This window comes from Cibotium barometz, chromosome 33 (assembly GCF_041138505.1).
Source record: "Cibotium barometz isolate CiBa-2024 chromosome 33, ASM4113850v1, whole genome shotgun sequence".
Lineage (NCBI taxonomy): Eukaryota > Viridiplantae > Streptophyta > Polypodiopsida > Cyatheales > Cibotiaceae > Cibotium > Cibotium barometz.
In genome coordinates, this window is record NC_141078.1 from 9736332 (window position 1) to 9751036 (window position 14705).

At 43.7% G+C, this 14705-nt stretch overlaps 1 protein-coding gene across 1 annotated transcript in view; it reads left to right on the forward strand.

Annotated features, from left to right (window-relative positions):
- The window catches only part of GCR1 (G-protein-coupled receptor 1), a 57187-nt gene that overhangs the window by 30936 nt on the left and 11546 nt on the right, over positions 1-14705 (forward strand). The window contains exons 3-5 of the mRNA XM_086772934.1: positions 2810-2979; positions 3837-3934; positions 7881-7982. Of these exons, the coding sequence (XP_086629060.1) occupies positions 2810-2979; positions 3837-3934; positions 7881-7982 (370 nt within the window). The remainder of the gene's footprint in view (positions 1-2809; positions 2980-3836; positions 3935-7880; positions 7983-14705) is intronic.

A 14705-nucleotide genomic window follows, 5' to 3' on the forward strand; every position in this document is an offset into this window, starting at 1 on the left:
AGATCACTGCTTATACACCAAGAAAGCTTTGGATGGCAGTCTATTGATCCTCATCTTGTATGTTGATGATATGTTGATTGTCGGGAGATCTCTTAAAGAGATGGATGCCTTGAAGAAGAGGCTGCATCAGACCTTTGATATGAAGGATTTGGGTGATGCAAATCACATTTTGGGAATGCGGATACTTCGGGACAGAAATCAGCATGTGTTGTATTTGTCTCAGAAGGAATACATTGGCAAAGTTTTGCAGAGGTTCAATATGGAAGGGGGGAAGAAGACTAGTACTCCTTTGCCTCCTTATGTGAAACTCAGTGCTATGGACAGCCCACAGTCGGATAGTGACAGGGCTGATATGGCCAAGATTCTGTATGCTCCAGCTTGTGGCAGTCTCATGTATGCCATGGTTGCTACCAGGCCGGACATTGCATTTGCAGTGGGAGTGGTTACTAGATACATGGCCAAACCTGGCAAGAAGCATTGGGAAGCAGTGAAAGGTGTCATGAGATACCTGAAGGGCACACAGGATATGTGCATTTGCTTTGGCAAACAGGATGCGTTAGTGCATGGTTACACGGATTCGGATTATGCCGGTCATCCAGATAACCGGAAGTCTACTACCGGTTATGTGTTACATTCACAGGAGGTGTTGTGTCATGGATATCCAGGATGCAGAAGTGCATTGCCTTATCTACTACAGAGGCTGAGTATATTGCAGCCACAGAGGCTTGCAAGGAGGCATTATGGCTATCTCGGTTAGTGGTTGATTTGGGTTATACAGGGGATATTCCATTGTTGCATTGTGACAGTCAGAGTGCCATCCAGTTGGCAAAGAACCCTGTCTTTCATGCAAAGACGAAGCATGTGGATGTGAAGTATCACTTCATCAGAGAGGTGATAGAGAACAAGCAAATTCAGCTTGTCAAGATTCATACGGATGACAACCCGGCTGATCTGTTGACAAAGAGTTTGCCTCCAGAGCGATTTGCTCATTGCAGACACTTGATAGGCATTGGATGAGGCCAGTTTCAGCCTTGATATGGCCTTGTATATTATCATGTACATGCTGATTTTTCTTTTCCTTCATTTAAGGACACTTTGCCTTTAAGTGGGAGGTTGTTGGGATAAAGGCATTATGCCCACCCTTATAGTGTGTACAAGCCCATAAGTTTTATAGTACATAGTACACTTAGTACTTTTAATGTACTAAGTGCACTATGTGTACTAGAGCAAATATACATGTGTGATAGGGGAGTCACACACTCATATACTGTGAGTTGACTTATCCCACATGTCTCTCTCTCTCTCTCTCCCTTCTTCTCTGTGTATGTCTTCCACATGAAACTCTAACTCTCTCCCTTCAGCTAGTGGGGGGGTGTGATGGATGGAGCACTACTGCTAGAGGCTCAGTATGCAACCTATATGCGCAGGGTATACAAGAATGCAATGCAGATCTGTCTAGCTCCAACCAGTACCATAATGGGGGTGTAATATGTGATACATAGGCGATGGTGAGGCAAAAATACCTCGGAGCATGATCTCCGGGTGTGAGTGTAAGTGAGCTAGCTACTCCTGGATATGGTGTTGATGTCGAGCCCGTATCTGTGTGATATCCCTCTGATGTAGTCTGGGAGTCTGGTAGCCTGGTGCTCTCGGTCTCCGTGAGAGAGAGAGAGAGAGAGAGAGAGAGAGAGAGAGAGAGAGAGAGAGGTTGCGCATTCACTCAATACATGCTTTTGTAAGATTGAAGCCTTATCTTTTTACCCTGAGAGATTACACAGACACACTGAACTGATGACGCATGGCACACTAATCCTATCCACACGTAGGGGGTAGCCATGGTGATTTTGACTCTAGACTGTATCATGTGCTCAAAAGAGACACAATGACACCAACACGTGAACTCTCATGTATAAGAGCTTGACCACTCATGATAGCCTACTTTAGTTTACTGGAGCCTTCTATAACCTCAAGGCATTAGAAAGTGGAAAACACACACAAGGATTATTTAATTTAGTTTTTGGGAGACTTCTCGGGTAGAGAACCCTTGACTCACATGTAGGAAAACTCATAGTTGTGCTGCTAGGTGTGACTATGGGCTTATAAGGGGCACTTTTTACCTTCCATACTGAAGGGTTTTTTGCCCTTACCACCCGCTGTGAAAGGACACCATATGGACATCATTTTATTATTATGCCTTGTACTTGTGGTTGTGTACACACAACTTCATTATTCTAATACATTCAGCATTTTGTTGCTCTCCCATCTCTCTCTCTCTCTCTCTCTCTCTCTCTCACAGGTAGTCCCCCAAAATTGAACCACTGATTGCCAATATTAGGGGTGTGACACCCACTTGCTAATGGTGTGCAAGTGGCGGTCCTCTAAGGTAAGAGATAGACCAAGTAAACACCATGGAGCACACATGGCTGATGGATATGCTTAACATTAACTATGTTTAAGTCTTCGGGTGTGTCACTCATATGACATTTTTAAATTCATTGCTTTTTATTTATTTTTTGTTACAAGAGCTTTTAGGGGATGCTGTAGGCATCTTTTTTTTTTTGTTTTGTTTTGTTACAAGAGCTTTTAGGGGATGCTCTAGGCATCTTTTATGATGAATTCATACGTATTAGATTTTGGTCTCAGAAGCCTTTTTAGCCCTCTGTAACATTTATAATCATTCCTCCTTTTTTCCTCTTTCATTTGCCTTTTCTTGCACAGCATTGAATGATTCGATTTAAATATTTGATTTATGCCTGTGGTTTTGACATCATAATGCTAATATTACATTCAATTGCGTAAATTACTCCAGTGATCCAGGCAAGGGATTTCTGTGTTATGTTCAAGGCTACACAACACAGTTCTTTTCTGTGGCATCTTTTCTTTGGACAACCACAATAGCCTTCACTCTCCACCGAACTGTTGTTAAACACAAGACAGATGTCGAAGAACTTGGTCCGATTTTCCATCTATATGTTTGGGGTATGTTTTTTTTTTGTTTTTTTTTGTTTTTTGTGTGATTTGAAGAGTTTTTCTGAAACAAAGCATACTAATGTTTTGATCACATCATGTGGAAATGCTAATTCTTGATGAGAGCTGTGATATCTGAGCTGTAGTAGACTTTTAGTGCCGCTGCATTGAGTTCTTTCCTCTGTTTCTGTAGGTGATTTCCCTCAAGGTTCTAAGTGGATCACATGTTGAGGTCAACCAGTTTTTCTTTTTCTTTTTCTTTGGCTAAGAGGCTCATGTTGCTCTGGCGTGCTGCTCTTGTAGATGAGTTGTAAAAGCTTGATGATTCATATATAATAAATATAACTGAGAGGAGCCATTATTTCAATTGAGATGTTTTTGAGCTCTTACTGTGACTGTAAACTGCTCTTCAGGTTAGTTACCCACAAGGGTGCGCCCATTGGCAGCTGGTGGGACCCATCCAAATTGCCTGTGCATGATGGACAGGCAGTCTTTCCCTACCCATCCCATGGGTGGGGAGCTTTGTGTAGCCAGCTAAGGGTGGTTACAGACAATGTTGCACATATAAGCAGGGGCCATCCAGGCCCCCTGTGCACGATGGGACTGTCCCACTTCTCACCTTTGCAATGGGGGGGAGATCTGTATAATCAACCTTAGCTGCATTCAGCTACATGCTTCATGCTTGGACTTTGAAAAGAAAATGTTTCAGACTAAGAGGGCTTGCAGAAATGTCTCTTGTGGAGTACTTCAAACCAGCCCATGATATTGCTGCTGCTTCTTGTTGTTACGTTAATTTGTCAGTGCTCAGAAATGTCTCTTTTGTATTACCCTTTTCAAGTTGTTATTCTGACTAAAAACTCCACCTCTAGGTACTTCATTAATCTTGGCAATCATTCCTTCGATTGGAAACGATTATGGACAGGCAGGTGCTTGGTGCTGGGTACAAAACGAAACAAACGCTGGAAAGGTGGTGTTTTTTTTTTTTTTTGGGCTATACACAATCACCGTAAACTTGGTTACAACAATGACTTATATATATATATATATACATATATATATATACATATGTATATATACATATATATACATATGTATATACATACATACATACATACATACATACATACATACATACATACATACATATATACATATATATATATATATATATATATATATATATATATATATATATATATATATATATATATATATACATACACACATATATATATACATATGCGCTTTAAGTGAGTGTTGCATGATCAAAGAGCATCCCTAAAAGTCACAATAATAAAGAAATAGAAGATGAAATGGGCATATGCTAGACTAGTTCTATGTAGCAATAATGGGCTCTGGCCCTCTGTGTGTTGTCGGGGCTCTGTCAAAGCAATGGGGTTACAACTTACAAGGCTGCTGAGTATCATCTTTGCAACCGGCGGGTCATGTGGAATACTAGAATGTGAAATTTACTTAATTAAGACACTTTTCTTTTGGGGGGGGGGGGGGGGGGGGGTAAAAACCACTTTTTCTATTAGGTCAAATGTACAGAGAGAGACCCCCTCAAAGCAATAGAGGTCTCACAGATGTGGAAAACTAAAAACAGTGGAAAAACAAATTCAGATGAGACTCATCTCACTGCTGTAGCTGATAGTAATCATGTAGAGATTGTTGCAACGATTGACAGAAAATGTTGATACTTGTCAATTGAGGCCGACTGAAAACTAGTTGGTTACGAGCAATCCAAATTGTCCAGAGAGCGCGCACGCGCACATGCACATGCACATGCACATGCGCGCGCACAGGCACACACACAATGCAAATGGAGCATGGATGCAGGTAACAAAATTGTGTGTGTGTGCACGTGCGCTCTGGACACCAACTCCAAAGAGGCTCTTCTTGCCAAAAGTATCTGGCGACTGTGGGCATCTGTGGAAGCTGACCGACCAACACTGAACACCAAGGGTGCTGGGTGGCGGGACTTGATTAGTCCACACCCAAAGCAACCCAGAATCACGTGGCTTCATTGCATGGATAAATGCTTGAATTGGCAAGACAATATGTTGGGGTGTGTGAGCAAATAGTTGGGCAGCTACAACAGGTGTGTCCAGATGGCACGAGTTGATGAGTATGGACGGATTCTCACATGTATGGACTGTTTTAGCAAGTGGTCTTCTTGTTGGAGAGACTGCTATTCCGGCAGCGTGGTTCACATTGTCCAATGCCACTTTGTTTACACTACCCACAGCCTGTTTCATAGTGACTAATGCTACTAGACCACCATGATTATGTGGTGAGGCTGCCCAATTGTTGCGGTTTGCTAGTGGACCACCACGATTATGTGCCGAGGCTGCCTTATTGCTTCCACTTGCAGCCCAGTGGCTTCCAGTTGTTCCCCAATCGTCCAGTTATTTCCAGTTGCTGGCAGTTGTTCTCAATTGCTGTCAATTGTCCAATTATTACCAATTGAAGATGGATTGCTCCTAATTGCTACACATTTGTCCAATTCCTACCGTCCATCCCTATGCCCTCTTCTGGTAGTCATGCCCCTTCTGTAGCTTGCATACAACCTTTGCAAATGTTGCTGTATAGTTGTAGACAATAGCTTACACCTCCGTACAATCATTGGCAGTGCAGAAGGCTTTCGTACAACTCTTTGTAATGATGGCTTTCCTGCATAAGGACACCTCGAACTCTGTATGCTTCTATTATGATGGCTGAAGGGAGGACACTTTGTCCAACTCATTGATAGTTGGAGCTGTTTCTTTAGCTTTAAGTACCTACAAAACTGAGGTTTAAAAGCCTTAATCAAAGCACATAAGTAATTAAATAAAGAGACAAATAAGAGACGAGTTTCATACTTACCTTATGCAAAACCCAAAAGACCAATTATTTAAGTGCACAGAGGGAACCATAAAGTCAGTTTCACACCCACAAGCACGTCGTAGGAAAATTTTAGGCATCCTCAAGACCAGAGATATTCATATGCATGAATCTAGGCAATTCCCACGTCCAAAAACAAGTCATGCTCACATTGTCACCCCACGCAAATATGCAAACAATTGTGCTTGAAATGAAACCTGATCACACTAAATCAACACGGTTGTGGGCTTGCTGGTAACTTAGGATCAAGTCCTTATAACTTTATGTTCAAGTCCAATAAAGAATCCTCCCACACAAGTGAAGTACGCTTGACCATAGGTCATCTCAATAGTTAGAGAGAAAACTCTCAACCCTAAACCACAATCAAGCCATCTCTTGATCTAGTCACAAATGGCAATACCATGATCAAGGAAGTGGATTTGGTTGCAAATGGTGATGTGATCCAAAGTTCTCTTGCTATCGAGAGGTAGCTTAAATTGCACCAAAGTAGCCAGTGGCTGTGGACATCGATGAGAATTGGTTGTCTTCCTTAGTTCATGACCATTGGCACTAGTGAATCAGCTCTTCCAACAAGATATTTGTGCTTGAAACGAAACCCAATCACACTAATCAGTGCACGGTTGTGGACTCCAGCAACAAGAACTCACACCCAGTTTGATTCTCATACCATCCAACACCACTAGATCTAACTTGGATCAAGTCTTAAGAACTTTGTGTTTCTTGGCTTCTATGCAGGGTATCGTTCACACACCAGCTCAGGTACTTCCCAGGGACCTTCAAGTCCAAAAAAGAATCCTTACAAGTGAAGTATGCCCGTGCATAGGTCACCTCAATATTTAGAGAGCAACGACCATCCCCCCCCCCCCCCCCCCCCCCCCCCCCCCCCCCCCCCCCCCGCCCTTTCTTTTTTTTTCCCCTTGTGATTTTAATGTATGAAGCGTCTACATCTTTAGAGCTCTTGTACTTTGTGCACACCTGTCGGCTAGGCCTCAAAAATGAACTCATCATAAAGCCCGGCTAGAATCATGAGTGATACTTTGGATTGAATACCCTTTGGTTAAAAGACTTGGTAGTAAAAAGGGAGAAGACTTGGTGGTTGGCATATATTTGTGATATCAATTGGGGGACTGATCGGCTACATTGAGGAGTGGGCTTGCCACGTGACAAGATCAGTGAAGGGGGAGGTTGATTTTCTTATCAAGAAGTGGAGCCAAAAATCTTTGGAGTACTGCTGTATAGAATATGAAGCAGTTCTTGCAATAAACTCTCGTTTCTGGTCTATACTCTCTTTGTCTGGCTGGGGTGTGATTGGTGATGACAGAGTTCCTCATTCTTCTTTTGGCGCAAGGTCTTATATTCGTCATCATTCCATCCATTATATGAAGTGGTGCCTTCCAGGTTTTCTTGACTGGCTTGACTGTGAAAAGAAAGCTTGTTGGGCTGCAGTATGGAGTGTGGGGCTGAGAAGGGAGGTTTTCTCAATGAGTGTAGAGAGATGATGATGATTGTTTTATCGTCCTTGGGAGACCAAAAATATAGTCTATGGGACTGATTGAGCAAATACAAACACATATGTTAAGTGCAATGCACATCGTGTGCAGTGTGCACAACCCAAAAGTGTGTGTGTGTGTGTGTGTGTGTGTGAGTGAGTGGGTGAACGGGCGCAGGCTGATGACCTGCTGCCATAGTTGGTTGAGTAGGTAGTCTTGACGATCAAGAACCTAAGAAAAACCAATGTCTATGTTTGGATGTTTGGTCCATTAAATACTTCTTGGTGATGCAACACCATCAAAGTGGGCAATGTTGAAGTCCCACTTGATGTTGAAACTTTTTAGTTCAAACTTCAAGATACTTAGCTGTTTTTACAGTGCTTAGGTTAAAATCATCGTGTATTATGCAAGCTCTTTTTTTAAATAACTTAAACCAGGCCAATACTGCAAGGTCACATATGCAGCTTCTTCATCTGTTTTTTATTTAATGTAAGCTTTTATCTCAGGAAAATCTTTTGACTAGTTATGTGTTTGTTGTAGGTTGTTCGCTTCTTAACTTTTTATGTTCCTTTGTGGGGAGCGATCTTGTTCAATGGAGTGATATACTTTCAAGTCATTCGAATGCTTAATTATGCTACTCGTGTAAGACACTCTTAAAGCCATTACAGTAAAGCTTAACATGTAAAAAACCTGATCATGTTACTGCTTCAAAGTAAAAAGGATACTAAAGAGCAAGTCAATGGATGAAGGAAGATCACATGAGGATATTTTGTTGGAAATTGTGGTGATGGACGGGTGTGTGTTTGAGGGGGAGGCCATGAGCCTTGTGTGTGCATGTGTGTAGAGGTCTATAGGACCTTAGGCAAACATTATTTATATGGTATTTGTGAGATCAATTGTGCATCTCCAAAGGTTATTTGGCTGGTGAAAAGGTGAATATGTGATTGAGAGAATCATGTAGAGGTGGAGTGATATTGGGAGATTTGATGGAGATTCTCATGGATATGATTGTGGAATTGAATGCTTTATTTGAGAGCTATACATTGATGTAATGAAGATTGTGTGTTTGTTTTGAGCTTTCTATCTTGATTTGCTTTTCTTGACTTTTATTAATTATCAAATCATGGCCTTAATAGTATGGTTTGCATTTTAGAGGGGATTAAGCAATGAAATTATAGCTTTGTTTATGCTCATCCTATGTTTGTTTTAGTTCTCATTAGTGTTAATTAAACCTCTTAATCAATCATGAATTTGATCACTTACCTACGATCCACCATATCTTTGCAATTTCCAAGTTGGTATCAAAACTAGGATTTAGGGGGACTAGGGTTTTCTTAGCAACTGAGTAAGGTCCAATACGGTTAATCGTCTTTCTTATTGGCACACTTTTTTGTAATTCTCTTAGCTTAAATAACAGCATAGGGAAGTGAGAGAAAGAGTTCTCTTTGTAAATATAAAGATTTTAGAGAGAGAAAGAAAGAAAGAAAGATTAAGCGTCTACTAAAGACCCAATGGGCCTATGAGACCAAAGCGATACAATAATGTCCATGGCATATCTCATCATGGAATGGAAAATAAAACAGAAAGAAAACATAAACATAGCTATCTCACTAGGGTGATACAGCATGGGGCTAATCAGTATGGCCGAGAGGTCTCCCTCAGCTATGTCACGTGGAAAGGTAGCTCGATGGCGGTGGAGCATGTCTTGGATTTGGAGCTGATGAGGTGATTGTGGCCGACGGGGGGGCCGAGGGCGTCGGGCACCCTGGAGTGCAGAGGCTCGGTCTGAGGTAACTCCTCTTGGGCGAGGTAGGTCTAGAGCAGCTCGTGGAGGGTCCACAAGATCCACTATGTCGGTGTCCTCCACCTCTTGGGTCCGGAAGAAACTGGTGATGGTTTGCTGGCGAGGGAGGGGGCGGGGTGGCTGTGGTCGAGGCTCTCTCAAGAAGATGTCCCTGTGTCTGCGGAGCTCAGCAGGAAGAGGCCCAGGCAATGCTGGTCCTAGAAGTCAATGATCCTGGAGAGTGGACCGAATCCCTCATGAAATAGAGAGTGAAACCTCCCGCGGATCTCATAGTATACTGGGCAGCGGCATATGTCATGCTCCTCGGTCTCAACCTCTGTGTGGCATAGTTGGCAGATCCTCTCCTCTCTAGGTCTCCGTATGAGCTTCCCGGCTTTGATGATGCGCTCAGCTCTACCTGTCTCCACTCTGAGGCGGTGGGATGAAACCCGTATTTGGCCAATTGCAATCCGCATGGCATGGGACATGTGAACACTCAAGTAGCCGGGCTGCTGGATGAATCCATCCTCAGTGAGTGTGAGGAAGTGATCTCTGTAGAAGTGCATCTTCGTGGGGAGCTCCGGAGGTGTGATCCATGTGCAATGTGTCTAGAGGCTGAGAAGATCTAACCGGATAACCCAGTTGGTATCAGAGAGAGAGAGAGAGAGAGAGAGAGAGAGAGAGAGAGAGAGAGAGAGTTATATTAACGTCTACAAAAGGCCAAAATGACCTATGAGACCAAAAGATTACATCATGTTCATGGAATACATCATCATGGGTACTAAAAATAAAAGAAAGGAATAAGAGCTGAAATGCCAAAGCTGATCCCAATACAAAGAGTGTCAAGTTCTCACATCACCCTAAAATATCCCGCATAGGGTGTTGCATCATCGTACCCAATGTTATAAAGCTGAGCCGGCGTGAGAAAGTCCTGTGGTGGTGGGAAATGATGGATTTGATTGTCGTGTGGTGATGCGAGCGTGGGTGGGGGCGTCGAGCTTTGCATAGCTTGATGGCTCTGTCTAGTGTCACTCCTCTCGGCTGGGCTCCTGCATCAACCTGGAGCTCGAGTGTAGTGGGTGGATCTGCTCTTAGAGCTCTAGTTTGGAAGAAGTCAATGAATGCTCTCTGTGTTGGTCCTCGGGTGGGTGCAGTTAGTCTGGGCAGCAATCAATAAGGGTCTATTGAGCTTTAGAAGGAAGAGCCCCATGCATCTCTGGTTTGGGAAATCCATGATCCTAGAAAGTGGTCCAAATCCGTCTCGGAAGAGGCTGTGGAACGTCCCCTTGATCTCATAGTATACCGGGCATTGACATATAGTGTGGGCCTCTGTTTGACAAAGATGGCATATCCTGTCCTTTGGTGGAGCTGCTCCTGGCCAATATCTGGCTTTCTCCACTCTCAACTTATGGGATGAGGTGTGGATCTGTCCAATCGCACATCGCATCCCAAATGATAGATGTGTGTCCATGTAGCGCGGGTGTATGATGAAACCGTCCTCTGTCAAGCGAAGAAGATGATCTTTGTAGAAGGCCATCTTCATCCCTAGGGAAGAACGCGGGAATGCTAGGTTCTCTGAGTATCCAGTCTCACAATGTCCTTCTTGATGACCTTGTTCAGCTCTATGCGGCTGAGAGCAGAGGAGGAGGCTTCTTTGCTGTATGGAACAAAGCCTTGTATGGCTTGAAGCAGGCACCCAGAGCATGGTCAAACAAGATTGGGGAGTATCTTGTTACCATTGGATTTTAGATATCGAATGCAGATTTTTCACTATATGTGAAAAAGACAGATAGAGGGATCATGCTATTAGTCATCTATGTGGATGACTTGATTATCATTGGTGATAGTGATGCAGACATACATGATGTCAGGATGCTTTTGAAGCAGAAGTTTGAAATGAAGGATTTGGGTGAGCTGCGGTATTTCTTGGGCATAGAGGTGGTGAGATCACCTCATGGCATTTTGCTATTGCAGAGGCAGTATGGCTTGGACATGTTGTCTAAGTATGGTATGATAGGCTGTAAGCCTATTTCAGTGCCATTGGAGCAGAACACAAAGCTTTGTGTAGATACAGGTGAGCTTTTGGAGGACCTCACTACATACAGATGCATAGTGGGTAGTTTGATCTACATGACCATTACGAGGCCAGACTTGAGCTATGCTGTTGGACTTGTGAGTCAATTTATGCAGGTCCCTAGGAAGCCACACTTGGATGCGGCTAGACGGATTCTCATGTACATAAAGTCCACAGTTGATTATGGACTTTTGTATGAGATTGGTTCAGAGATACAACTGCATCGATACAGAGATGCTGATTGGGCTGGTAGTATTGCAGACATGAGATCTACCAGTGGTTTTATGATCTCATTTGGGAGTGCTGCTGTGAGTTGGAGCAATAAGAAGCAGCCAAGAGTTGCCTTGTCGAGTACAGAGGTAGAGTACAGGGGTGCTGCTATGGCAACTTGTGAGGTTGCTTGGTTTCAGAAGCTACTTGGTGACATGGGAGAGCCTGTGGATAGGGTAGTTGTTATATATATTGTGACAACATGAGCAGCATACAATTGGCCAGTAACCCAGTATATCATGCTAGAACGAAGCACATTGAGATGCATTATCACTTTGTGAGGGAGAAAGTTCTAGTAGGAGATGTAGATCTGGTATATGTTAGCACAGAGGACCAGGTGGTTGACATCTTCACGAAGGCATTGGGCACAGAGAAGCTCCACAGGTTTAGGAGCTTACTTGGAGTGCATTGTGTGGAATTGAGCTCGAGGGGGAGTGTTGAGATATCAAGCTCAACTAGTGCTACGGTGGACATTGATGACCCGCTTGGGTGATGGCTTCCGCAACTATCATTTTGGATTACTAGAGTCTGGCATAGTTATAGCGCCAGCTGATTTAGTCGGGTTCACATTATTGACCGACCCTTGTATGTTGTAGTAGTTGAGTACTAACCCATATAGTGTGTACTCTTATCTTTATGTTATGTTGGTTGAGTAGAGAAGAAGAAGATAGAAGAAGATTCAGCCATCCATCTCTCTTGTGTCTTGCTCTCTCTTGTGCATGTGTGTTTGCTTGCTAGGGTTTGAAGCTCTCTCTCTCCCCCACATTCTATTTAAGTCGCCCATTGCCGTAGGGCTTCGAGGGGTCGAGTTGCAATCATCAGTGGATTTCTTTGCAAGATATGTAGGATATGCTGAAAGTTGGAAGGGAAAGCGTAAAGAGTGCTCACAATTGTGCTCAGTATTATGCTAACCGACGATGGACCCCGAGAGTTTTAGGAGAGGGCATGCGGGTGTATCTTAAAGTCCCAAAGAACTATAAGACGATCGGGAGTGGCAAGCATTACAAAGTTATCTTCTTGATATTGTGGTCCTTACCAGATCACAAAGAAAGGTCAACACTATCTCTTGGAATCAAGATTCACCCTATATTTCACATCACTCGTTTGAAAGAATGTGTGCGTGAAGGTGATGAGATTGTGCTTGTGGAGGATATCCCTAAGCTCAAAGACACGACCAGGTATATTCCCATGGAACCCGAGATGGTTCTAGATCAACATACTAGATGGTTTCGGCATACTGTCCATTATGAGTACTTGATCACATGGAAGGGACGGTCTCAGGTCCAGGCTATATGGGAGTCAATGCGTGATCTGATTAGTCGCTCTCCTAGATTCATTGCTGTGGACAGTGATGGTTCTTAAGGGGGGAAGTATGTTACGTCCGAAGGCTAATCAAGGTTAAGACCTTTTGGGCTAGGTTATCCATAGCCTAAGAATTAGGCATCTCAAGTGGGGGTTTAGTAGCTTTTATGAGACATGCTATATTTGGGTGCTGGTGTATAGGAGGCCTATAAAACTGACTTTATGAGTTAGTTTAAGGGGGAGCTTCTTAGATGTGGAATAGAGGCTGAGACTACTTCATGCTTACATTCGATGGGTGTGCACTGGGACTTTGCACGTGGAGCCATGTCTCGGATGCTACTATCCCCCTGTGCTTGGGGGTGAGCTTGAACGGCCCTTATGGTTGGGTGTCTGTGATATCAATGTAAGGGCCTTATACTTGGAAATCCTTAAAGAGTCAAGACAACCAGTATCGAATCTAATGCTGATGGCTGCGATCGATGGTGGCTAGCAGCTCTCCGCCTAGCCATAGGCTCCCTTCCGGAACCACCCTTGAGCTTGACGTTAGATTGCTATGAGTCAGCCAAGCCCCGACAGCGGGCCTTGGCGTCCCATACCACCGGTACGCTTGCGTGCCTACTACTCTAGCCCTGAGGTCTTGCACGCCTAGGAGCCGTCTCTCTCTGCGAGGATATCTCACCTTCCTCATAAGTGAGCCCAAACTTGCTTATATAGCAATAACCAGTCTTTTATTGTCCCACTGCTTTATTATTAAGCTTTTAGCCATACTTAGCCTCTAGTTGGCTTTTTATTGACTCTTGGCCAATCTAGACCTCATCCTCACTAGCCCTTAGCCCTTGGGCAGGTCCTATCATGTCACATGCACTCTGCACTCAGTGCATGGTGACAAACTGGCTCATCATCAGCAGTGCAACATTTGTACATTATTAGAACCCAGTAGGATGATATTTGTCGTATGCCGTAACCCCATTGTACATTCTCAGTCCAGGATACGTCAAGCACGAGCTACGTAGGTCATTCCGCAGCCTTAGCAGGTCAGTCAGTCAATCAAGTCCCCTAACCCACTTGGAGAGAATCATTCATGCATGTAGAGTCAGTAGAAGCCTTAGGGTTTGCATCAGAAAGCACTCTGCATCTTGCATAATATGCATTCATATGCCTGTGCATCATTTAGCACATCCCAGAAGCCTTAGGGAATTTACTACGATTTATCTGGTATTTTTTCCATATTTTATGGTATTTATTTAGCATTTAATGTCATTTATAAACATAAAGTTTATTAAATTATGACCAGCCAACCCCTATCTAGTATAAATAGGCTTGCATAGGGCTTAGTTTCTCATTCAGTCTTCAGTGTGCTAAGAGCTTTCCTCCTCAGCCCTAGGAGTATTCTTGCCTTCAGTCCTGGACTAGTCTCATCCAGCCCTTGGAGTACTTGAGTTTTGCTTCAGCCAGCCCTGGTTCTCCAACGCAGCAGTTCAGCAGTCCCTACAGCCATAGGCGCAGCCATACAGCACATCCACAGGCCCAAATCAGCAAACACATCTGCGTTTTCTGCATATAACCCAGCCCGCCTGTGTTCAGTCCTCTACAGCCCTGCGTTTTCAGATCTACAGCAGCCCAGCCCTGCGTTTACAGTCCCACAACAGCCCTACAGTCTGCGTTTCAGTCCAGCATCAGTCCTACACCAGTAATCAGCCCTACAGACCTGCGTTTGCAGATTTCCAGCAGTTTCAGCCTTGATTCATCAGTCTACATCAGTATCCAGCATTCAGTGCATCATCCAGGCATACACCAGTCATCTGGTAAAGGTATTCTATCATTCATAAGCATTTACAGCATTGTAACATAGCTTAGAACAGTCCACCGCCTTCTTTTCTCAGCCTCAGGTGTGCAGCCCTTCCTCATGCCCTTGGGAAGAGTGCATAGGCTTGAG